Source organism: Dreissena polymorpha, chromosome 4 (assembly GCF_020536995.1).
Source record: "Dreissena polymorpha isolate Duluth1 chromosome 4, UMN_Dpol_1.0, whole genome shotgun sequence".
NCBI lineage: Eukaryota > Metazoa > Mollusca > Bivalvia > Myida > Dreissenidae > Dreissena > Dreissena polymorpha.
This window is the reverse complement of record NC_068358.1, coordinates 33,493,031-33,518,776: the sequence shown is the minus strand read 5'-3', so window position 1 is coordinate 33,518,776 and position 25,746 is coordinate 33,493,031. Positions and strand designations below refer to the sequence as shown.

General features: G+C 40.7%; 4 protein-coding genes across 4 annotated transcripts in view; 1 reads left to right on the top strand and 3 right to left on the bottom strand.

Moving 5' to 3' along the window:
• Positions 1-2,925, top strand: part of LOC127878341 (peroxidase mlt-7-like) — a 35,348-nt gene extending 32,423 nt beyond the window's left edge. The window contains exons 14-17 of the mRNA XM_052424868.1: positions 606-824; positions 1,054-1,223; positions 1,687-1,789; positions 2,874-2,925. Of these exons, the coding sequence (XP_052280828.1) occupies positions 606-824; positions 1,054-1,223; positions 1,687-1,789; positions 2,874-2,925 (544 nt within the window). The remainder of the gene's footprint in view (positions 1-605; positions 825-1,053; positions 1,224-1,686; positions 1,790-2,873) is intronic.
• Positions 2,926-3,687: 762 nt separating this feature from the next.
• Positions 3,688-8,485, bottom strand: LOC127878340 (uncharacterized). Its single transcript, XM_052424867.1, has 5 exons — positions 8,264-8,485; positions 8,035-8,224; positions 7,259-7,927; positions 6,354-7,207; positions 3,688-3,798 (listed from the first exon to the last, which is right to left on the bottom strand). Exons 1-5 carry the CDS (start codon positions 8,483-8,485, stop codon positions 3,688-3,690), a joined length of 2,046 nt encoding a protein of 681 aa, XP_052280827.1.
• Positions 8,486-8,638: 153 nt separating this feature from the next.
• LOC127878339 (uncharacterized) lies at positions 8,639-11,186 on the bottom strand. The gene is made up of 4 exons (XM_052424866.1): positions 11,039-11,186; positions 10,266-10,819; positions 10,041-10,217; positions 8,639-9,994 (listed from the first exon to the last, which is right to left on the bottom strand). The coding sequence occupies exons 1-4, from the start codon at positions 11,184-11,186 to the stop codon at positions 8,639-8,641; spliced, it is 2,235 nt and encodes a 744-aa protein (XP_052280826.1).
• A 287-nt stretch (positions 11,187-11,473) lies between these two features.
• Positions 11,474-13,406, bottom strand: LOC127878338 (uncharacterized). Its single transcript, XM_052424864.1, has 2 exons — positions 12,486-13,406; positions 11,474-12,451 (listed from the first exon to the last, which is right to left on the bottom strand). Exons 1-2 carry the CDS (start codon positions 13,404-13,406, stop codon positions 11,474-11,476), a joined length of 1,899 nt encoding a protein of 632 aa, XP_052280824.1.
• Between the last annotated feature and the right edge of the window lie 12,340 nt (positions 13,407-25,746).

Below are 25,746 nucleotides of genomic sequence, written 5' to 3'. Positions count from 1 at the left end.
TCCCCCAGTCTATACTGTTTGTTGGTTTGTTTGTTGGTTTGTTGGTTTACGTCAGACTTTAACATTTACCATAACTTTTGCAATATTGCAGATAGTAACTTCATATTTGGCTTGCATGTGTATCTCATGGAGCTTTACATTTTGAGTGGTACAAGGTCAAGGTTAATGTTATCCTTCAAGGTCAAAGGTCAAATATATGGGTCAAAATCGCTCATTTAATACACACTATAATTTCGTTTTGCAATATTTAAGATAGTAACTTCATATTTGGCATGCACGTGTATCTCATGGAGCTGCACATGTTAAGTGGTGAAAGGTCAAGGTCATCTTTCAAGGTCAAAGGTCAAATATATGGGTCAAAATCGCTCATTTAATATACACTATAACTTCGTAACAACTTCTCATATGCATGGAGCTGCACATTTTGAGTGGTGAAAGGTCAAGGTCATCCTTCAAGGTCAAAGGTCAAATATATTAGGGGACATAGTGTTTCACAAACAAATCTTGTTTTATTTATCGATTTGGCAGACGAAATGTTATTTAATCATGATGTTAAGGTTTTGTGTATGGTTTTGACAACATAGCTGTTAATATAAATGTTTCAGACTGATGAATGATGCCAGCCGGAACTTCCTGTTTATTGAGGAGAACGGCACAGATAGCTATGACCTAGCATCTGTTAACATCGAGCGCGGTCGCGATTGGGGAACGCCTGCGTACTACCTCTACCGTCAGCTGTGCGGAGGGGTCACAATCTCCGCATGGACGGACCTGGCGAGCACGCACTCCGCTGACGTAATCGCCGACTTACAGATCGTCTATGCGTAAGTTTTATGAAACGGGTATTTTCCATAACAAAATTCGTAAGTATTTTTAGTTTCGCTATTAACCTTAAATGTGTACCTGCTTTATAATGCACATTAAAATATTTATCTAACTTTATACATATATATATATATATATATATATATATATATATATATATATATATATATATATATATATATATATATATATATATATATATATATATCTATATATCTATCCTTCGAGTTCCCCAAAGGACGTTGATCTATGGACGGGCCTCGTGACCGAGACTGCAGTAGGCACCTCCATTGCCGGCCCCACAATGTCCTGTCTCATCGCTACGCAGTTCGCCAACCTGCGCAACGGGGACCGTTTCTGGTACGAGACGAGCATCGCCGATCTTAAATTCACAACCGGTAAGGCAGTCGGTAGCATATGCCTATGTCTAGTATCACATAATCTTTATATTTTCTGTATTTTCCTATTCAGTGCGGTCATATTTACTGTTATTTTGTCCTTCATTTTCATACATACAGAGTTAAAACTGGATTAATGTGCTCTGTATTTGTGTTATTATAAACTATTTCCTTATAAACCCTGGTATAACGTCCTTTTGTATGTTCTCATTTTTCGTGTGTACGTAGTAAACATGTATAAATAAAAATGGTAGAAGGTAGGGCTATTCGCTTGGGTTTGATATGGGCAAATGCTTTGTATTATAATAAGTTAATGTTAATGTCTTAAAACTATATTATTGACACAAAAACGTATTCTTAAGAATACACAATATCTTATAATGTGTGTGACTTACCTTTGAATCACGATGCATTTACCACAAAACGTCGCCATTTCTGACGTCCGTTGTGCCCAATGTTGCAGATCAGCTGAGTGAGTTGAAGAAGGTCACCCTGGCTCGAGTCCTGTGTGACAATCTGGACGTGGCCACCATGCCAAAGGATGTGTTTTCCACCTCCGGCTCGTGGTCAGTATACAGAGGCTTCGTACAAGTCTCGTGTTTTAAAGTATATGAACTGCGCTCTGGGAAATCGGGACTATATGAAAGTATATCCAAGATAAGCCTAAGCAGTCCGCACATGCTAATCCGAAACGACACTTTCCGCCTAGACTGTATTTCCACGTAGAAGAGAACAATAAGCGAAGAATTCAATAAAGGCGGAAAGTGGCGTCCCTGATTAGCTTTGAGGACTGCACATGCTAATCTGGGACGATACTTAACGCACATGTTCAATAGTCCATTCTCTGACATTTAACGCAAGAATGAAAACGTTCAGTCGCGGGATGTGGCATGTATTGCAATACAGATTCATGCAGGTGTCTGAGAAAATCACTGTTGTCCTTCCAGCAAAATATTTCTGCTTTGTGCATGACTCATAGTTATTATTATTTCAACCAAGCTGTTCATTCAAATTACTCCTTAACACATTTTTGCACTTAAATCACGATCATTATGTGTTTGGGAGCCAACTTTACTATATTAAAACTGTTATGTCGCATTGGAAATATTTAACTTGTGGAGAAACATTATATTTACGTATTTTGGGCATTTTTAACTTCGTTTATAAATTCATTTTAGTCATAATTTACATAGGAAATAGCGAGCTCCAGTATAAAACAGAAATAGAAATTAAAAAGGAAAAAGTTTACATCTTGAGCTCAAATCACTGACTTTTGGATGAAAAAAAAGCTTTGTCCTTAACCAATCTTCCATCATGGCTAGAACATCATAGCATGCATTTTATATCATATTTCAATCACAGTATTGTCAAAACAAACTGTAACGGAAAAAAAAACAGTCCGAATTATTCAATTTTTGCGTGGGTTACGCCTCATAAGACTTGTATTCTCAATTTCAAATGAAGATTACTCATAAACAAATATACATGTTTAGTCTGAGTTTACGTCATTACTGTTATTTCGATCGCCGATGTACAGTATTCTTTTAGTTTTGGAATGTTCAAATAAAAAGGTAATGCAATTGTCATTTCGAGACTCTGCGGTTATTTCCCTTTAAAGAGAGTCTAATAGACCTATGCGCTCATTTTCAGGGTTAACTGCTCCACCATCTCTGGCATGGCTCTGAGCTTCTGGGCTGACTAGAAATGGCGTAACTGTACTAAGCTGTCGTCATCGATCATGCTATCTGACCCTGCTCAAATACACGTATCTTTCCGGACATCACATTCCTTTAGTTGTTGTAAAATTGTACCTATTAGTTTTATTTTATATGCAATCGCTCTATTAAGCCCAGGCCATAGCTTTTATATTAGTCGCACTCTAAAACTTATGTGGTTCAAAAATAAACGTTTGACTGACAGCCATTGATGAGAAAAAAAATGCATTAGAACTAATGTTTCAGTTCCTCTTTGAATGTTGTCTGCAGTGCATGCAGTAGAAATTCGACAAATAAATAAAATAACTTAGAAACTGATGTTTATTCATACTTCGTGTGTTTTTCAATAAATAGTTGAACATTATCGGTATTATTTCAGTATCAAATACTTGTGCATATTATGAGCCAAGTTATAATCGAAATTCTTGTTTCTGATTAATTGTTAAGGCATCAAAAAAGTTTGTACTGGTAGTTCGTTTGCAAAAACTGTAGTGAAAGCTTGTCTTATTTTGTAAGTTGCTATTTATTATTATATAAAGTAAATTTTGTTCAAATATACACAAGTCAAAATATGACGTCATTTGGCATATATATATTACTATTTTAAGTGTTCATTTTAAGTCAATAAAGCTCTTCGAAAATAAGCAGTATTTTTATATATATTAATATGTTAATTGCACATGTTTGAATTTATATAATTAAGAGCGTTTTAAATATGATATAAAACATACAAATATATGTAATGTATATCAGTACTTCGCGAACATACAGTCATCCATGTATTTAATAGCTTTCTCTGCCTCTTCTGGACTTCCATAGTCGACATTGACAAAGCCTTTGGATAAGTTGCCAGAAGGAATCTGCAAATGCTTGCTTATGCAAACATAATACATATCGAAATTTATCTTTGTTTCAACATTTAGAGAAAATTGTGGAAATTTGCTTTCTAAAAACAGTAATACATCATGATTGTTTGATAGATAAAATTCGAATACACTTATACAACTCACATTATTACACGATTTTAGCTAAGTTTTTTTTAGCTAAATGATCTTTACTTGCCGTTTAACCTTCACAAAGCTATTATTCACTATTAGACGTTGCAATTATCACTTCGGCTGCTGAGATATTTCGGCATGTAAATTACACGATTTTATGGGCTTTTTACATTTAAACAGTGGCTGTATCGTAAAAGTGCCCTACCAAACTACCAAAATCAGCAGTCCTTCTTAATGTAATAATTATTGTATTAGCCAGCTTATCAAACAATGAACTAGAGCTTTCAGCTCCCTGATCTGCGTTGACGAGACATAACGAGATGTTTTCAAGTAAAACACAGTTCACACGAATAGATCCCCAAAACCTATTCCTTTCGTGACGATTGGCTTGCGTATAATTTGTTTTTCTCAGTCAAATTCTTTCGGTCAAACATAATTAAATATTGATATTTAGAAATATACAGAAAAGCACTTTAAGTTATTCTACAGTTTGCAGTGTGCGAGTCTGTAAATCGCTTAAAAAGTTAAAATGTATTCACGCGATAATAAATCTTAATCGTGAGGTTCCATGTCTTCGCGTGTGTTCGTTCTATGTTACAAGATAATCACACTAGTATATCGCCCTTCAAAACCTCCAAATAATTAAGGCAGATATGAGCCACTATACTTAAGAATTACATTGCGAATTACCCGTAATTACTCTAAGTTTTCGGACACTTACAAATTAAAAAAAAATCGTGTCCGAAAATTAATATACGTAAACTATAATATTGAAATAAAAACAATAAATCAAAATTTTCAATAATTTTATTGTTATTAACTCTTCTTTTACTGCTAAAAATAAATAAATACAATTTCACATCTTTGCTAACTCTTGTTTTAAATGATATAGAACAAAAAAGTAATTTTAAAAAAGGACAGAAAACATTATGCTTTCCTAATAGAACGACACAGTTACTGTTTCAAATGCTCTTGGGTGAATGCATTGTTTTCTACCGGTGAACATGGTTATTTACCCAATTACGCGAATGTAATGGTCCACTGCCCTAAGGCATGTATCTTCCATGTTTTATGACCTTAATCCGGTTGTAAAATCCATGATCGAAGTGTCACACGATAAGCATTATGGTGCATACCGCTATATGTGAGTGTTAAGTCACAAAGAGAAGTGTGAAAAGAACGTTCAATGCGTAAACAAATTGTTAATTATGGTGAAATATAATGCCCTACATTATTAACATTTTGCATTTTCACATAAAGTCTGCATTCTGATGGGATAATCTGCTCACCTGAACTGATATCATTTCCCGATAAACTCACGAAAGAACTCATAAATATTCACGATCGTACTTTTTTCAAAAACAAATCTCCAGTTTTGAAATGAAGTCATTGCGCGAATTTTAACTACGTTGCTTTTCATTCGTCAATCTCGAAATGGCATAACTGATCGGCGCGATGTTCTACCAAGATGAAACCAAAAGTGAAACGAAATGTATTCGTATGTCCGCGAATAAGTCTCTTGTGGTCCTTATAGTTATGCAAATTATGCGTAATTTTCAGGACAGTAAATACACCCGTGAAATTAAAAATGCTTTTCAATACCTGATGGAAAATTAACACTGACGACGTCAATAAAATAACCGGCACTTTAAAAGAAATAGTCATAGTTCTGCAACAAGAAAGACATTCTAATATTGATCGCAATGGCGTGGTTACAAAAATAAAGACATTTTAGTTAACATGTTTCATGCCATAAACTTAATAAAAGACACGTTTATTAACCAAGTATGTTTGTAAATCATGCTTCATTAGCAAGAGTTTGTTAAATTATAACAATTAAAGACTTTTCAGAGAAATACATGCATATAAACCAAGATCGGGACCAAGGAATATTAACGGGTATATAGAGCTGAATATTGATTGCGTAATATATGTTCCGTTCTTGTTTACACACGTGTTAACACGTAATACATTGTATAAACAGCGGACTAAACGGTCGTTGATTCCCCTGTGTTATTTTTGTGGTCCGCTCGATGTTTTATTCAATCGTACTCTAACCGAGCCACCAATGTACAAAAAACCATCATGCAAACCATATTTATAGCCCGGTATAATAATGGAGCGTTATACGGCCTATGAAAGCACTGAGAGGCACTCTTGACTTACCGGTATTTCTTTTGAATTAACAAGTTTGACTTGATACCTTGTATTTATGATTAAACCAAATCAAGAAACCATTTTTCCAAAGAACACTGATATGTTTAATAAGCTGTTTTATGCTTCAACAGAAGATCATTTGACAGTCACAAGCGTTTATCTTTCTGGAGCTCTATTCTATTCAGAAAAGCAAACAAAACCGCGTGAATGCAACAGACATTAAGACACACGATAAGTTACAAATTATTATATTTTTATACCAAGCTAGCTGCTGGCACTGTCTTTGGTGGATGGGGCTGCTGAAGCTGCTGGCACTGCCTTGGGCGGATGAGACTGCTGAAGATGCTGGCACTGTCTTTGGCGGATGGGGCTGCTGATGCTGCTGGCACGGTATTTAGACGGATGTGACTGCTGAAGCTGCTGGCACTGTCTTGGGCGGATGTGACTGCTGATGCTGCTGGCATTGTCTTGGGCGTATGGGGCTGCTGAATCTGCTGGCACTGTCTTAGGCGAATGTGACTGCTGAAGCTGCTGACACTGTCTTGGACCGATGGGACTGCTGAAGCTGCTAGCACTGTCTTGGGTGCATGTGACTGCTGAATCTGCTGACACTGTCTTGGGCGGATGGGATTGCTGAAGCTGCTGGCACTGTCTTGAGTGGATGTGAGTGCTGAAGCTGCTGGCACTGTCTTGGGCGGATTGGGCTGCTGAAGCTGCTGGCACTGTCTTGGGCGGATGGGTCTGCTGAAGCTGCTGGCACTGTCTTGGGGGATGGGGCTGCTGAAGCTGCTGGCACTCTCTTGGGCGGATGGGAGTGCTGAAGCTGCTGGAACTGTCTTGGGCGGAAAGAGCTGCTGAAGCTGCTGGCACCGTCTTGAGTGGATGTGACAGCTGAAGCTGCTGGCACTGTATTTAGGCGGATGTGACTGCTGAAGCTTCTGGCACTGTCTTGGGCGGAGGGGACTGCTGAGGCTACTGGCACTGTCTTGAGCGGATGGGACTGCTGAAGCTGCTGGCACTGTATTGGGCGGATGGGACTGCTGAATCGGATGGCACTGTTTTGGGTGGATGGGACTGTTAAAGCTATTGGCAAGGTCTTCAGCGGATGGGACATCTGAAGCTGCAGGCACTGTCTTGGGCGGATGGGGCTGCTAAAGCTGCTGACACTGTCTTGAGCGGAGGGGGCTGCTGAAGCTGCTGGCACTGTCTTGGGCGGATGTGACTGCTGCAGCTGCTGGCAATGTCTCGGGCGGATGGGGCTGCTGAAGCTGCTTGCATTGTCTTGAGCGGATGTGACTGCTGAAGCTGCTGGCAATGTCTCGGGCGGATGGGGCTGCTGAAGCTGCTGGCACGGTATTTAGGCGGATGGGACTGCTGAAGCTGCTGACACTGTCTTGGGCGGATGGGACTGATGAAGCTGCTGGCACTGTATTAAGGCGGATGGGAAAGCTGAAGCTGCTTGTACTTTTCTGAGCGGAAGGGACTGCTGAAGCTGCTGGCACTGTCGTGAGTGGATGGAGCTGCTGAAGCTGCTGGCACTGTCTTGGGCGGATATGACTGCTGCAGCTGCTGGCAATGTCTCGGGCGGATGGGGCTGCTGAAGCTGCTGGCACTGTCTTGAGCGGGTGTGACTGCTGAAGCTGCTGGCACTGTCTCGGGCGGATGGGGCTGCTTAAGCTGCTGGCACTGTCTTGGGCGGACGGAACTGTTGAAGCTGCTGGCACCGTCTTGTGCGGACGGAACTGCTGATTCTGCTGGCACTGTCTTGGGCGGATGGGACAGCTGGAGCTGGTGGCACTGTCTTGATTGGATGGGACTGATGAAGCTGCTGGCACTGTATTAAGGCGGATGTGACTGCTGAAACTGCTGGCTCTGTCTTTAGCGGATGGGACTGCTGCAGCTGCTGGCACTGTCTTGATCTGATGGGACTGCTGAAGCTACTGGCACTGTCTTGGGCGGATGGGACTGCTGAAGCTTCTGGTACTGTATGGGGCGGATGGGGCTGCTGAAGCTGCTGGCACTGTCTTGAGCGGATGTGACTGCTGAAGTTGCTGGCACTGTCTCGGGCGGATGGGGCTGCTGAAGCTACTGGCACTGTCTTGGGCGGATGGGACTGATGAAGCTGCTGGTACTGTATTTGGGCGGATGGGGAAGTTTAAGCTGCTTGTACTTTTTTGAGCGGATGGGGCTGCTGAAGCTGCTGGCACTGTCTTGAGTGAATGGGGCTGATGAAGCTGCTGGCACTGTCTTGGGTGAATGGGACTGCTAAAGCTGCTGGCAATATCTTTGGCGGATCGGACTGCTGAAGCTGCTGGCACTGTCTTGAGCGGATGGGGCTGCTGAAGCTGCTGGCACTGTCTTTGGCGGACTTAACTGCTGAAGCTGCTGGCATCGTCTTGGAAGAACGAAACTGCTAAAGCTGCTTATACCGTCTTGTGCGGAAGGAACTGCTGATGCTGCGGGCACTGTCTTGGGCGGATGGAAGTGCTGAAGCTGGTGGCACTGTCTTGAATGGGTGGGACTGCTGAAGCTGCTGGCACTGTATTTAGGCGGATGTGACTGCTGAAGCTGCTGGCACTGTCTGAAGCGGATTGGACTGCTGCAGCTTCTGGCACTGTCTTGAGCGGATATGACTGCTGATGCAGCTGGAACTGTCTTGAGCGAATGGGACTGCTGTAGCTGCTGGCACTGTATTGGGCGTATGCGACTGCTGAATCGGATGGCACTGTTTTGGGTGGATGGGACTGTTTAAGCTATTGGCACTGTCTTGTGCGGATGGGACAGCTGAAGCTGCAGGCACTGTCTTGGGCTGATGGGACAGCTGAAGCTGCTGGCACTGTCTTGGGTGGATGTGAATGCTAATGCTGCTGGCACCGTCTTCGGCGGATGGAACTGCTGACGCTGCTGGCACGGTATTTATGCGGATATGACTGCTAAAGCTGCTGGCACTGTCTTGGGCGGATAGGGCTGCTGAAGCTGCTGACACTGTATTGAGCGGATGAGGCTGCTGAAGCTTCTGGCACTGTCTTGGGCGGATGTAACTGCTGCAGTTGCTTTCAATGTCTCGGGCGGATGGGGCTGCTGAAGCTGCTGGCACTGTCTTGAGCGGATGTGACTGCTGAAGCTGCTGGCACTCTCTCGGGCGGATGGGGCTGCTGAAGCTGCTGGCACTGTCTTGAGTGAATGGGGCTGCTGAAGCTGCTGGCACTGTCTTGGGCGGATTGGACTGCTGAAGCTGCTGGTAATGCCATTTGCGGATCGGAATGCTGAAGCTGCTGGCACTGTCTTGAGCGGATGGGGCTGCTGAAGCTGCTGACACTGTCTTTGGCGGACTTAACTGCTGAAGCTGATGGCATCGTCTTGGGCGGACGAAACTGCTGAATCTGCTGGCACCATCTTGGGCGGACGAAACTGCTGAAGCTGCTGGCACCGTCTTGTGCGGACGGAACTGCTGATGCTGCTGGCACTGTCTTGGGCTGATGGGACTGCTGGAGCTGGTGGCACTGTATGGGGCGGATGGGGCTGCTGAAGCTTCTGGCACTGTCTTGAGCGGAAGTGACTGCTGAAGCTGCTGGCACTGTCTAGGGTGGATGTGACTGCTGAAGCTGCTGGCACCGTCTTCGGCGGATGGGACTGCTGATGCTACTGGCACTGTCTTGAGCGGATGGGGCTGCTGAAGCTGCTGGCACTGTCCTTTGCGGATGGGACTGCTGAAGCTGCTGGCACTGTTTTGGGCGGATGGGACTGCTGAAGCTGCTGGCACTGTATGGGGCGGATGGTGCTGCTGAAGCTGCTGGCACTGTCTTGAGCGGATGTGACTGCTGAAGCTGCTGGCACTGTCTCGGGCGGATGGGGCTGCTAAAGCTGCAGGCACTGTCTTAGGAGGATGGGGCTGCTGAAGCTTCTGGCGCGGTATTTAGACGGATGTGACTGCTGAAGCTGCTGACACTGTCTTGGGCGGATGGGACTGCTGAAGCTCCTGACAATGTCTCGAGCGGATGGGGCTGCTGAAGCTGCTGACACTGTCTTGAGCGGATGTGACTGCTGAAGCTGCTGGCACTGTCTCGGGCGGATGGGGCTGCTAAAGCTGCAGGCACTATCTTAGGAGGATGGGGCTGCTGAAGCTGCTGGCACGGTATTTAGGCGGATGGGTCTGCTGAAGCTGCTGACACTGTCTTGGGCGGATGTGACTGCTGAAGCTGCTGGCATTGTCTTGGGCGTATGGGGCTGCTGAATCTGCTGGCACTGTCTGGGGCGGATATGTCTGCTGAAGCTGCTGACACTGTCTTGGCGGAGGGGGCTGCTGAATCTGCTGGCACTGTCTTAGGCGAATGTGACTGCTGAAGCTGCTGACACTGTCTTGGACCGATGGGGCTGCTGAAGCTGCTGACAATGTCTCGAGCGGATGGGGCTGCTGAAGCTGCTGGCACTGTCTTGAGCGGATGTGACTGCTGAAGCTGCTGGCACTGTCTCGGGCGGATGGGGCTGCTGAAGCTTCTGGCACTGTATGGGGAGGATGGGGCTGCTGAAGCTGCTGGAATGGTATTTAGGCGGATGGGACTTTTAAAGCTGCTGACACTGTCTTGGGCGGATGGGACTGATGAAGCTGCTGACAATGTCTCGAGCGGATGGGGCTGCTGAAGCTGCTGGAACTGTCTTGAGCGGATGTGACTGCTGAAGCTGCTGGCACTGTCTCGGGCGGATGGGGCTGCTGAAGCTTCTGGCACTGTATGGGGAGGATGGGGCTGCTGAAGCTGCTGGAATGGTATTTAGGCGGATGGGACTTTTAAAGCTGCTGACACTGTCTTGGGCGGATGGGACTGATGAAGCTGTTGGCACTGTATTTAGGCGGATGGGAAATCTGAAGCTGCTTTCCTGAGCGGATGGGACTGCTGAAGCTGCTGGCACTGTCTTGAGTGGATGGGGCTGCTGAAGCTGCTGGCACTGTCTTGGGCGGATGGGACTGCTGAAGCTGCTGGCACTGTCATTTGCGGATTGGACTGCTGATGTAGCTGGCACGGTCTTGAGCGGATGGGGCTGCTGAAGCTGCTGGCACTGTCTTTGGCGGACTTAACTGCTGAAGCTGCTGGCATCGTCTTGGGCGGACGAAACTGCTGAAACTGCTGGCACCATCTTTTGCGGACGGAACTGCTGAAGCTGCTGGCACCGTCTTGTGCGGACGGAACTGCTGATGCTGCTGGTACTGTCTTGGGCGGATGGGACTGTTGGAGCTGGTGGCACTGTCTTGATTGAATGGGACTGCTGAAGGTGCTGGCACTGTATTTAGGCGGATGTGATTGCTGAAGCTGCTCGCACTGTCTTTAGCGGATGGGACTGCTGCAGCTGCTGGCACTGTCTTGATCGGATGGGACTGCTGAAGCTACTGGCACTGTCTTGAGCGGATGGGGCTGCTGAAGCTGCTGGCACTGTCCTTTGCGCATTGGACTGCTGAAGCTGCTAGCACTGTCTTGGGCGGATGGGACTGCCGAAGCTTCTGGCACTGTATGGGGCGGATGGGACTGCTGAAGCTGCTGGCACTGTATTTAGGAGGATGTGACTGCTGAAGCTGCTGGCACCGTCTTAAGCGGATGGGACTGCTGCAGCTGTTCGAACCGTCTTGTGCACGCGGAACTGCTGATGCTTCTGGCACTGTCTTAGGCGGATGGGACTGCTGGATCTGGTGGCACTGTCTTGATTGAATGGGACTGCTGAAGCTGCTGGCACTGTATTTAGGAGGATGTGACTGCTGAAGCTGCTGGCACCGTCTTAAGCGGATGGGACTGCTGCAGCTGCTGTCACTGTCTTGATCGGATGGGAATGCTGAAGCTACTGGCACTGTCTTGAGCGGATGGGGCTGCTGAAGCTGCTGGCACTGTCTTTGCGCATGGGACTGCTGAAGCTGCTGGCACTGTATGGGGCGGATGGGGCTGCTGAAGCTGCTGGGACTGTCTTGAGCGGATGTGACTGCTGAAGCTGCTGGCACTGTCTCGGGCGGATGGGGCTGCTGAAGCTGCTGGCACTGTATGGGGCGGATGGGGCTGCTGAAGCTGCTGGCACTGTCTTGAGCGGATGTGACTGCTGAAGCTGCTGGCACTGTCTCGGGCGGATGGGGCTGCTGAAGCTGCAGGCACTGTCTTAGGAGGATGGGGCTGCTGAAGCTGCTGGCACGGTATTTAGGCGGATGGGTCTGCTGAAGCTGCTGACACTGTCTTGGGCGGATGGGACTGATGAAGCTGCTGGCACTGTATTTGTGCGGATGGGAAAGCTTAAGCTGCTTGTACTTTCTTGAGCGAATGGGGCTGCCGAAGCTGATGGCACTGTCTTGAGTGGATGGGGCTGCTGAAGCTGCTGGCACTGTCTTGGGCGGATGGAACTGCTTAAACTGCTGGCACTGTCTTTGGCGTATCGGACTGCTCAAGCTGCTGGCACTGTCTTGAGCGGATGGGGCTGCTGAAGCTGCTGGCACTGTCTTTGGCGGACTTAACTGCTAAAGCTGCTGGCCTCGTCTTGCGCGGACGAAACTGCTGAAGCCACTGGCACCGTCTTGGGCGGACGGAACTGCTGAAGCTGCTGGCACCGTCTTGTGCGGACGGAACTGCTGATGCTGCTGGCACTGTCATGGGCGGATGGATCTGCTGGAGCTGGTGGCACTCTCTTGAATGGGTGGGGCTGCTGAAGCTGCTGGCACTGTATTTAGGCGGATGGGACTGCTGAAGCTGCTTGCACTGTTTTAGGCGGATGTGGCTGCTGAAGCTGCTGGCACTGTCTGGAGCGGATGGGACTGTTGAAGCTGCTGTCACTGTCTTGGGTAGATGGGACTGCTGAAGCTTCTGGCACTGTCTTGAGCGGATGTGACTGCTGAAGCTGCTGACACTGTCTTGGGCGGATGGGACTGATGAAGCTGCTGGCACTGTCTTGTGTTGATGTGACAACTGAAGCTGCTGGCACTGTCTTTTGCGGATGGGACAGCTGAAGCTGCTGGCACTGTTTTGGCCGGATGATACTTCTAAAGCTAATGGCACTGTCTTCAGGGGATGATACTGAGAAGCTGCTGCAGCTGCTGTCACTGTCTTGATCGAATGGGACTGCTGAAGCTGCTGTAGCTGCTGGCAATGTCTTGAGCGAATGGGACTGCTGAAACTGGTGAAGCTAATGACACTTTCTTGAGCTGATGGGTCTGCTGAAGCTGCAGGCACTGTATTTAGGCGGATGTGACTGGTGAAGCTGCTGGCACTGTATTGAGCGGATGGGAATGATGAAGCTGCTGGCACTGTCTTGTACGGATGGGACTGCTGAAGCTGCTGGCCTGGCATTTGGGCGGATGTGACTGATGATGCTGCTGGTACTGTCTTGGATGGATGGGACTGCTAAAAGTGCTGGCACTGTCTTGGGCGGTTGGGACTGCTGAAGCTGCAAGCACAGTCTCGGGCGGATGTGACTGCTGAAGCTGCTGGTCTGGTATTTTGGCGGATGTGACTGATGAAGCTGCTGGCATTGTCTCGGCTGGATGGGGCTGCTGAAGCTGCTAACACTGTCTTGGGCGTATGGGACTGCGGAAGATGCTGGTAACCTCTTTGGCGGATGGAACTGCTGAAGCAGCTGGCACTGTATTTGGGCGAATGAGACTGCTGAAGCTGCTGGTACTTTATTTTGGCGAATGGGATTGCTGAAGCTGCTGGCTCGGTCTTGGGCGGAGGGGACTTCTGAAGCTGCTTTCACTGTATTTGGGAGGATGGGACTGCTGAAGCTGCTGCCACTGACTTGGGTGGATGGGACTGCTGAAGCTGCTGGCACTGTATTTTGGCGGATGGGATAGCTGAAGCTGCTGGCACTGTATTTGGGCGGATGGGACAGCTGAAGTTGATGGCACTGTCATGGGCGGATGGGACTGCTGAAGCTGCTGGCACTTTATTTGTGCGGATCGGACTGCCGAAGCTGCTGGCACTGTTTGGGGCGGATGGGACTGCTGAAGCCGCTGGAACTGTCTTGGTGGAAAGGACTGCTGAAGCTGCTGGCACTGTCTTAAGCGGATTGGACTGCTGAAGATGTCTGCACTCTCTTGGGCGGATGGGACTGCTGAAGCTGTTCGCACTGTTAGAAGCGCAAATATGGTCATTATGAACGTGTAATTTTTGCGAGTTATCTTGCTTTTTTAATGTCCATACATGCAATTTTATCGGCTGACGTTATGTCAGCCGGTAAAATGCATGTATGGACATTAAAAATCAGCGTTTTTTGAGACATTTGCGACCGTTTCAAAGTTCCTTGATATTCTGAGACGCCTAATACGGGGAAAATAAAACCATGTATAGTTCGTGATGTGCAGTTATAACAACATATCGCACCACTGCTTAAACACTTTAAGATGGCTGGTTTCATGATGTTTAAAAAATATCAATTCATTTTTATTTAAACTAATTCATCGCACGGAAAATTCTACAAAATGTTTTGAGAGAGAACCAAAATACATAGAGCTACACGTGTGCAGCTAAGTATGTTTTCTCTTTATTGAGGTCAATTTTAGTTTAAACCTTATTATTTTTGCTCGATTATATAGAAAGACGTAGACGTATTAGAAAGGTCGATTTTGTCCCAATGATCATGATTTTGTTAAATTTGCGACCGTTAAAAACCGTCGACTTGGACTGTTGAACTTTTATCAGCTCGAAAATAAAAGTGAAAGTTAGTTTCGGGCATAATTCCCTCATATGATCGCAAAACATTAAAAATAGCTCTAACGCTTTCCAATTCGGCCGGGTTTTAAGTCATAATCGCATTTGTTTTTCCTTCTTCGTTATTTATGTAACTTGAACAAAATCAAGGTTTGAAGGTTATGTATGTATGTACAAGGACGATTCATTGTATAAAAGTATGCATAGAAAATGCATACATGTGTATTTATATATTATGACCGTGCAGTTTTGAATAAATTATGTTTATTTATATCTTTTCTTACAACTGTACATACACATTAAATAAAGTAAATGCCTTTTTATTGAAAGTTCTGTTTTAAGGTCTTTTTCTTCTAACTTACTTACACATTAAATTAAGTAAATGCTTTTTTATTAAACGTATAGAGAAGTTTTCGGCTACCCATGCGCTACTCTGTGGTCTTCTTAAAGCGCTAAAAATCAAATGTATTATTTTTATAATTTTCACATTTTTCTAACTTTTAGCCGACAATATTGAATTCTATTTGCAATTGCAGTCATTTAGACTGAATAAACAGTGTGTCGGTTTCATATGTGACTGTAAGCGCTAAAACTCTGTATAGCACGAAAATGAAACTTTGTGAATTTTGTAATTTGCGTTTGTTTCCCGGAGATTTTCGCTGGCCATCACGAAACAGCATAAATGCGTTTTTAGCTATAAACTGAATTGTAGCGATTTTTGGAAAAAGTATATAATTCAATATTCTCGTCTTGCTTGTTGTTTTTTTTTAAAAACAACTTAATTTGAGTTTTTGTGTGTGTACAACGGAAAATTCATTTAACAAAATAATAAATATTAGATGCAAAATAACATATAAACGAGCGGCCTTGCATGAATGCTCTTCGTTTAGGTTCTTTTCGCTCATCAGAACATACACTTTCCCTACAGTAAATGAATTTTCAAAAGACGCATGGCAACCCATCGCTGCTCGCGCCTTCGGGATTGCTTGAGCTGAAATTTGCGACCGTTTCGAGATTTCGGACTTGAACTGCTTAAACTCTTAATAGCGCGAAAATACATCTACTTGAATTTCTGATTTGCGTTTGTTTCTCGAAGATAAGCTTAATATCTCATCAAACAGCTCATTACTCGCGGTTATTTGTATATTTTCGTTGGACTATCCATTGAACAAAATCCTGCGCAGAAGTTGCAAACGTGCAGTTCGTTCCTGCCATCAAACAATATTATGTTAACAATGTATGCGAACTTGTTATTTTATAGAGAAAACAGGCTGAAGCATCACTAGCATGAAACCTCTTCGTGAACCGCAATATATATGCATTTCTGTGAAATCATTTTGTTTCACAATATCATTTGGTGTGCATAGTTCGTGTAACCAGGTTTTATTGTATGCTTTCCGGTGGTTTAGAGAGAAATATCAGTGAATTAAAACTGATAATTTCACTGTTTCAAACATTGAAAATTATCAGTGAAAATTATCGATAATTGTTTACTGTGAAATGACGAAATGACGTCATTATCACAGCGAAATTCTTTAGTGAAACTCTTTAACAATATTATATAAACTGTGAAAAAAAGCATAAAATAAAAAGAAAATTTGTTGGATTCGGTGGATTATCGATTTTAATTCACTCGTAATCATAGGAAAAATATATTTTAACTCGTGGCTGCGCCACTCGTGAAAATATCATTTTCTATGATCACTCGTGAATTAAAATCGATAATCCACCGAATCCAACAAATATCCTCTATATTATTTGCGAATTGAGACGCTTGTACTGCAATCCCTCGATTTGGCATATCGTCTTCACATTTTTACCTCGCTAATCCTTGTTCGGAATAAATGACGCAAGGAATATTCTTGGTATTTTCAAATTTTGAAAATAGAGGTTGAATATTTACATTTTCAGATAATTAAATTAAAAGCAGAGTTTTAGTTTTGTCTTTTTTCCGTGGTTTGTTGATAATCCACCGCATGAAATATGTGTTATTTAGTGAATTGCATATTAATGCATTCACATTTTTATTTTTGTCTATACAGTTTATATATAATTGCATTATTCATATCACATTTCCTACGCACGTTTGTGAATTTACCTTTTTTGGTATTTGCAGACTATAAGACAGTACAGAAAATATCACCTGTATATGTAGACAGAATAACATATTACTGCCCTCTTGTCATGATTGTTGTGTAATTCATCAGATGAGGCTAAGCATAAGGAATGGCGAGGCTTGCCTATGAGCAGTTTCATTTGTGTCGAGACACATATCTTTCAGCCGAACAATAGCGCAAAACTCCAAAGATTAACTAATATGAGGCATACTAACGTAAAATTAAACATACCAGGCCCTTCACACCAGGCCGAAATCAGCGTAGAGGTATGGTGTAAATATATTCAAACTGAAAACTTGCATATGTAGATATAAATGATACCATATCAATTCATATTATTGTGATTGTCCTCAAATAGCATGTTGATGCATGTCACATTAGTTTCTTGAATATTTAGAAATACGTGGTATACTAGCAGTTATGACAATAAACAAACCCATCTGACGTTCAAAGAGCGAAGACAAAATATATTGACATTTATGTTTATGTTATTGGATTAAAATGATTACACATCTGAAAGAAATAAAAACGTACCTTTACAGATGGTCTTTTCCGTATTTCAGACTTTTGATAAACCTGGTTTATTAAGTATATAGTGATAAAAACCAACAAATATTACGTATAGAAAGCAGTAAGTTTATAGGGAAAAGAAACACGATTTTTTATACATACATAATTTTTGATATACTCACAATTCTCGAAAATACACAAATTTATTTTGCAAAAAATATTTTAGCTGACTTTTTGAAATCAAATGACGATTTTTTTTCACTATTTAACCATATGCGAGAACGGTAAACTGAATATAGGATACATATTGGTTAAAATTGAACCTATGTTAATCAATTTACTGAACGACCGCTTGTTTTTATATGCATGCTTAAAGGGGCCTTTTCACAGATTTTGGCATTTTTTTAACTTATTCATTAAATGCTTTATATTGATAAATGTAAACATTGGATCATAAAAGCTCCAGTAAAAAATCAAGAAAAAAATTAAAAAAAGGAAAAGAACATTGCCCGGAGCAGGTTTCGAACCAGTGACCCCTGGAGTCCTGCCAGAGTCCTGAAGTAAAAACGCTTTAGCCTACTGAGCTATTCCGCCGAGTACACATTCTTGACGTATTTTATACCTTGTATAAGCAATCTTCGTAGTTTCACAAAATTTAACGACAAAAACAGAACTCTCCAAATTATTCAATCGTTTCGCGTTGCAACGCTTTATAATTTTTAGGTTTTAAAATCGTCAAAAGATGCATATAATGGCTATATTAGAGCATGGTTAATGTTCAGTATTACTGTTTTCCCACAAATATCATAACTAAAACGAAAACTTACGAATCTGAAACAACTTTTTTCAATTTTGTCAATTTACCAAAGCGTGAAAAGATCCCTTTAAGTACTGCGTCGATATTAAGTCAGAATCACTCCTATTAAATAAACTATCTTAACAGTCATAAATGCGATGTAAATGTGATATTTAATGTGTTTACGATTTCTTGTTCACATTATACTATGAATTTTAGGTGCCTTTTTCTGATTTGCATAGATATTGTATATAAATAAGCTCAAAATTTACAAACACTGCTACATAAACGAGAATAAATCACGTGAATTTTTTTTGCTGTTTTGTACCAGCCTGTGCTAGATACCATATGTAGATTAAATACGTGCGTGAAATCTTAATGCGAAAAGAAGCATATTCTAAGTATTATTTAGGGCTTTACTCTATGGCTACCTGATAACCAAGGGTATAACATGTGCGTGATGCGACAGCCCATATCAATTGCGAAAACGTTCACACTGTTAGCGCTTACCCGAACCCCTAAAATCTAAGCTTGGAAGATGAAGGTCGCCATAGTTCTCGCTTTGCTGTGCGCCGTTACTTTGGCAGGTTAGACATTTTTATTTATACATGTTAATGAACGTGCTGCATCTTGAACTTTTGATTTAAGTAATTTAATTGTTTATAACGCTATATTTTTTTTTACGTTGAATAAGTGTATTATTTATTTAAACCAAAATACCAGTAATTATATGGGTTATGTTTTGAAAGTTCGGATATTGAGTTATAGCTTGTAAAGGAAAATCAGTTTAGTTTGAACTTTTGTCAACGCACATGCAATGCCAATTAACCTCAGCTTTTTTAACGTTGATCTTTGTTGTATATTATTTATGACATTTGCATGAAAATCCATAAATTAAACTCCGCATAATATCATGCATTCTCCGTGATCTTTAGGATGTTAGAAATTATATATTAGTTTGAAAGTTCTTACATAAAAAAGGATGTGTTAACAAGAAATGGCTTTTATTAATGAAGAATCCCCTTTCATAATCCTTTTGTACTCATCTGTACTAAGTGTTAGTCAGGTAGTGTGCACTGGATTTCATAACGAACAAAGTGAATGTGTCGAATTTAATTTGTCAGCGGCATTTCAACTTATTAATTGTATCCCTACTTTAACTTTAACTCGGGCTCCTATTTTCGCACGTTGAACTTTGCTATATTTCTTTGTTTGTTTTTATTCTCGACGTTTCTTTACTTGCAATAATGCAATCTATGATAATACAACGTTTATCGTATGACCTTTAATAAGTTGGTATAATATATGTTGGATTCCCTTCTCCTTATCATCGACTAAATTGTTGTATCGCTATCTGATGCCTCGTTTTTTATACATATTTCGTAATTAACACAGCAGAGACTGAATGATACACTTTATTAGGCAAATCGGCATAATCCTTGTCTTTGGAATGATAATGTTAAAGAAATCAACTAGCAAATCACTTGATCACCTTCAACAAATAATGACTTGTGAATAGTTTTTTGTGTGAATAGTATTCCCAACTGTTTTAACAATATATGTATCATGTATTATGTTACCCGTGAACCAAAGTAAAAATATGTTTTGTTCTGAAGTGAGGCTCGGCTTGTCGTTAAGCGGCTGAAATCACTACTGATTTTCATTGACCGTTCCTATGCGAGCATAACAGTTAAAAATATTTTACTTTTTGAGTTATATGCTCTTACGAGTATTTGTTTTCCTAGTATGCATGGTAAAATTGTCACTGGCCTTAAATAAAGGCCTTTTTGGGAAAGTGACGAGAGTGTTTCTCTTGTTGATGTCTATTTATTCATGTTTTTACAAATATAATCAAAAACATTTATAATATTTTCAGAAGATGTTTGTCAGTGCCCTAAGATACTGGCACCAGTGTGCGGACAACTCAGAGAGTTACCTGGTATGGAAACGCCTGTGAGGCCACGTGCGCTTGCGTGTTCAATTACATTATACGTTTTCGTGATGCACACATTTTGGACCATATATGGTCAGTTGCCACTAATGATTAATAATCGGATATAAAAACGTAAAAATATATTCAATTAACGTTAAATAAGTCATTGAATCTTTAACTTACAATGTGTACTGTCATTTCCAGGACGTTATTAACACACTAGTCATTAACTCATTCCAATAGATAGTGTTCGTATCCGTTTTCCTTCGCTTTGTATTTGATTTCAGAAACATTGCATAAAAAATTAAAAAAACTACTTCGGAAAAAGTGCTTACAACATTAATTTCGTAACTGGATGAAACGTTGCATTCACCGCGCTACTTAACTACCATATAAATGCAACCGTCGTTATAGATATATATTGTCGTACAATGATAAAATGCATATACATTTGGATCATCATTTTGTAATCTCCAAAAGAATTAAAATTACAATTTCAAAACTATTTACTATGACAAAAACTATAAATAAAATAAGTTAATTCACAGGCACTGCACCATATTTGTCAACTTCTTCTTAAGCTGACCCACGGTAAGAGGTCTATTCCCAAGATCATTTTCCTTTTCCAGTTATGTCAAACCATATCTTGTCGGTTACATATTTGTATTTATTTAAACTGCAAAATGAAAACGTATGTTACTATAAAAACAAATCAAAGTACCTGTTAATTTGCTGACTAACATGCCGAAAAAATAATTTTAATTGACGGTACGATTTGAAACAAAAATGAACTTTTAAGACAAAATCTTTTTAAATGTGAACAAATATTGCGAAAGGGTTCTTTGAATGCAACTGACACACACTCAACGCAGTTGGCAACGAAGACAATAATATTTTAATGTGGCACAGACTATCATTTCTCTACAAGCGTGAGCTATTGCAAGCATTCAAATTTAACGTTATATATATATCCGAAAATTAATGATATACTAGCATCGTTGTGTCTATAAACGAGTAGTTTACATTCCATTGTGTTCAGTTCTCATAGCAAACGGAAAGTACAGACATATATTTTACATAAATGGCAATTTGACGTATTCAATGTGATAAGTATTATGTAGAGGCATATAATTTGTCTAGACGATTTGAATGCAATCAGAATAACCAATTGTATTTAGCTATCGAGAGTCATCAACTGCTAGATGAAATAATTCAATGAAGTTAATGTAGCCAAGCGAATGTTAAGCATATTTCCTCCCGTATGCAAATCTTGTTGTCTAAATTTTTTATGGATTTTAGGTAGTTTTTTTCGGTAACTGATATACATTGAGGATTGCCAATGATGTTGTAGTGATGATGGTTACTAGGTACTGAAATCACAGCCTTTAAACACTGTGCACGTCAATCGGATTTTGTGATTGCAATTATAGTGAATTAAATTGTAAACACACGATGACTTCCATTTGTTTAACATACGAACCTTTGTTTAGTATATATCGGTAACACATGCGATTTGTGGAAGTCAGCATGTATAAACATGTATATTACCTCATGACCTACATGTGTTTTGTTTTCTACGTGAAATTACATGGTTGTTTATGCCTCGTAATATTCTTCCTTTCTCATCCCTTGTACATATGTTTACTTTAAGAGAATATTATGCGACAAGTTCGTTCCCTCGTATTTGTGCGCCAAAATGTATCCATTAATGAATCTCAATTGGCTCTGTGTTAAGAGTTCAGTCTTTGCAGTCATAATCATTCAAACGTCGTTTAGGTGATTAAACGACGTTAACCTAGAGGATGCAAACCGCAGGAAGCCTTAATATTCGTAACATTAAAACGAGAATACATTAAGCAGTCTTCATTGGTATAATTGAAATTCCAAAACGATGGATAGAAGTAATTGTGTTTGTTTGTGTCCTTGCACAATTTAAGCTTTGTGTTTCAGTGTATCTATGCAATTTGAAGTTTTTGACAACGCCACACGGTTGACCTTGTCTGTGAAGGCAACATGACGAGTACTGTACGAGACACTTTTTGGCGGTTAGTTATTATTATGATGAATAACAAAATTACAGTCCGGACAAATGTTGTATATGGAAATGTGAGTTGCAACATTTAAGTGTTACACGCAAAACGCGTATGTTACAAAATGTTGTGTACAAAATGTTTTTCATCGTAATATTTAAACATCTTCGAATTTAGGTTAGACTTAAACATTGTAGTTCAGATTTTGTGAATCACACAAGAAGCGGCTAAATGTATATGCATTTCTTAAAATTCATACCGTATAACGGTTAATTAAAATAAAGATCAAATGGACACATTTTTCTAAACACAGCCGATATTAACTTTGGCGGTATGTGTGTTGTTGGAGTAAAACGGGGTTAATTCGCTTAATTCACCGTCATATAAAATATATCAAATAATTGCATTATACAATTTGGTAATATCAATTTTCATTTAAATTAACTGTCTCCGCAAACATATCAATGCGTTTCATAAATAAGCAAATGTAATAAACATCATGCCAAAGATGAAATCTTACTTGATTTCAACAGCAAAAACATGCTATATTGTTTGCGTGAGTACAATTAGTTAACCATTTTATTTATGTGAAATTTGCCTTTAACATATGTGGCATGTTCTGAGATTTTTGGTCAGAATGGGGTACATGGACGAAATTGAGTTATTCACATTTTCAGAAGATTCCGTGTATGTTGAACACGGAAAAATTAAGATGTTTGCAATATTTCTCAATTTTAAGTAAATACGGCTGATTTAGAAATGCCTATTAAAACACACAAAAATACATTTCGTTATTCATTTTCATGCCAATAAAATAGGTAAATACATTTTTAATAAATCTACTAGTGCAGGAATATATATAAATAACTTTAGATTTTATTATATGATATAGTTAATACTTCTCAAGTATAAGAAAACATTATATAATTTATATTGGTTACCATAGAAACACCATACATAATTGGAATGTTGGAAATTCTGGTTATTCAATTATTTTTTTAAATTATTTTTTCGTTTAAAAAATGATATAAGGAAAAAAATAATTCCATACCTAATGCAGATACAAAGTCAAAGTGTAAATCGCAATCGATATGGACTCTTTTATCAATTTGTGCAAAATTAATGTGCAGTACATTTGGATCTGATTAGATAACTAACAATTAACCAATTGAAACAAATATTATGGCACTGCAAACTAATTCTAAAAAACAGTACCATTATATTCTAAAGTTTACATCTTTTTTTTCTAAATATAATCAGTGATTGTTTACAAGGTATATCAATGTTTTAGTTGTTCTGTAACCATGGGAACCAATGTATATACACAAAATAATTTATTTATTTACAAGAAGTAAGCTAAAATGATTTATTTAAAAGACCTGAACATTTAATTTTATGTTTATGAAACCTTGCTAACAATAATACACAACCAAATTAAAAATGGCATTTTTGCAATCTCTAAGTAATGTATATATTATGGTAATCAATGATAATAATATATACATTTATAAAAAATACAAAACAGATCACAACATTAAGAACATACAAAGACAAACATACTTTTCTCTGTTTTAATCAATTTTCATTTAATAGTCCTTCAGCCAAGTACCCAAAATTGAGGTGGGGTGAACCAGTAAGGGGGGCAAAACTACACCTATATATCTTGGAAGATACATACCAGTAGCATATGAAAACGGTTGATAACAGTTTGGTACTAGCAGCTTTTGGTATCGTTTTCTCCTTTGAAGATGGGGCATAAATCAGCTTAATTTTCATAAATTGTCTGGGAGAAATTGAACCGCAAATTGCATGTAGCATTTAAGTAGGGTCAATATATGATTTTTTTTAACTTTTAACTGAACCTGGTTGGGTAGAAGCTTCTTTAAAACATATCAAAAGTTTACCACAATCGGACCTCCGAAAAGTTTTTTTAAGATGGCCGTCAAGATGGCCCCCCATTCCTATAAATGATCATAACTATCTAAATATCAACTCAAATTTGATAATAAGTTTATTATATTACACCCAAATCCAAAATGGCGTCCAAAATGGCCGCCAAGATATCCACCAATACCTATCAATGATCATAACTATGTAACTATCCACTAAAATTTGATGGACTTGGTTTCTATACCTACATTTCAAGAGGCAAAGACCACACACAGATTATCAGACATTGTTAAAGTTAACAAAGTACACACAAATCCAACATGGCGTCTAAAATGGCCGCCGAGATGGCCGCAAAAATTTATTAATGACCATAACTATGTAAATTTCCACTCAAATTTGATTATTTTGGTGGATATACATAGGTTTCAAGGGACAAAGAACACATTAAGATTATCAAACATTGTTTAAGTTTATAATATTACACACAAATCCAACATGACGTCCGAAATGGCCGCAAAGATGGCCACCAAAACCTATTAATGATCATAACTATGTAACTACCCACTCAGATTAGATGATTTTGTTGTCTATACCGAGGTTTCGAGGGGTAAAGAACACATTACGATTGTAAGACATAGTTTAAGTTCATTATGTTACACTGAAAGCTCACATGGCGTCCAATGACACAATAAGAAGGACCGCAAGTCCATTACTTTTGACGTGATGCTTGTTATGTGAAACGCCATAGTTTGGACCTGCCACGATTTCTGGATTTTGACAAGAGGATCGATGTTTTTCAGCTTCAGGCAACACTAAATTGGCAGGGACTGATGCGTATCTTGCATCAGCAAAGCCAGTACCCTATGCTGTTGTCAGTCAAATTCTTGCCTATGATTAATATGTACAATAGGGACAAAGCGTGCATTCTGTCAACATAAGTCTTTGTTCGCAACAACATTCACACCATTGTAACGTTTGACCTACCCTTGTATTGGGGGGCTGCCGAAATCATCATTGATGCGCCACAAAGTAGTTGAAATTGTTGTTAAGAATTTAGGATGTTTCATAAACGTATGAACTTGCGGCGGGGGGGGCAAAGGATCCCTCATGGAAGAAACCGCTCTCAAAAACATACTTGAGGCTGTCTATTGAGAAATGCAGTTGTGCACATTGTGACACAAAAAGCTGCCCAGAGGGCTTCACGGGACCATCTTTTTGTTGAAAAGTGCATACACAGCCAGCTTTCAGCCGAAATGACCAAGGAAGATCCAGACATTCAGATACTGCTGGATCATGCCAAGGATTTGTGATCTTCCCTTCTGAGGGGCTAAACAACGCTAGCAGATGATATGTTATGCGATTTGGATCAAACTCGAGAGGGCTACAGAGAAGAAGAAACATGAAATTGCCCAGACCTCAAAGACAAGCATAGTATGGCTGAATTATCCGCTTGTGATTAACAATTCAAGGGTGATGATAAAAGCATATCGTACTGAGTGTTGGTTGCATTAGGCAGTGCCCGATTTGCTATCCATCTTTGCTGCAGCTGAGTACATTACCTGCAAGCTGCGTATTACTATATATATCTGCAGCAAATAAGCACATAGAGAAAACGCACCCGGACGTTTATCGAAAGTTCGGTATTGGTTTTCACGTTGTTTGTAGGAGCCATCAGTGCTGGGCTGGGATAGGACTTGAGTTTGTT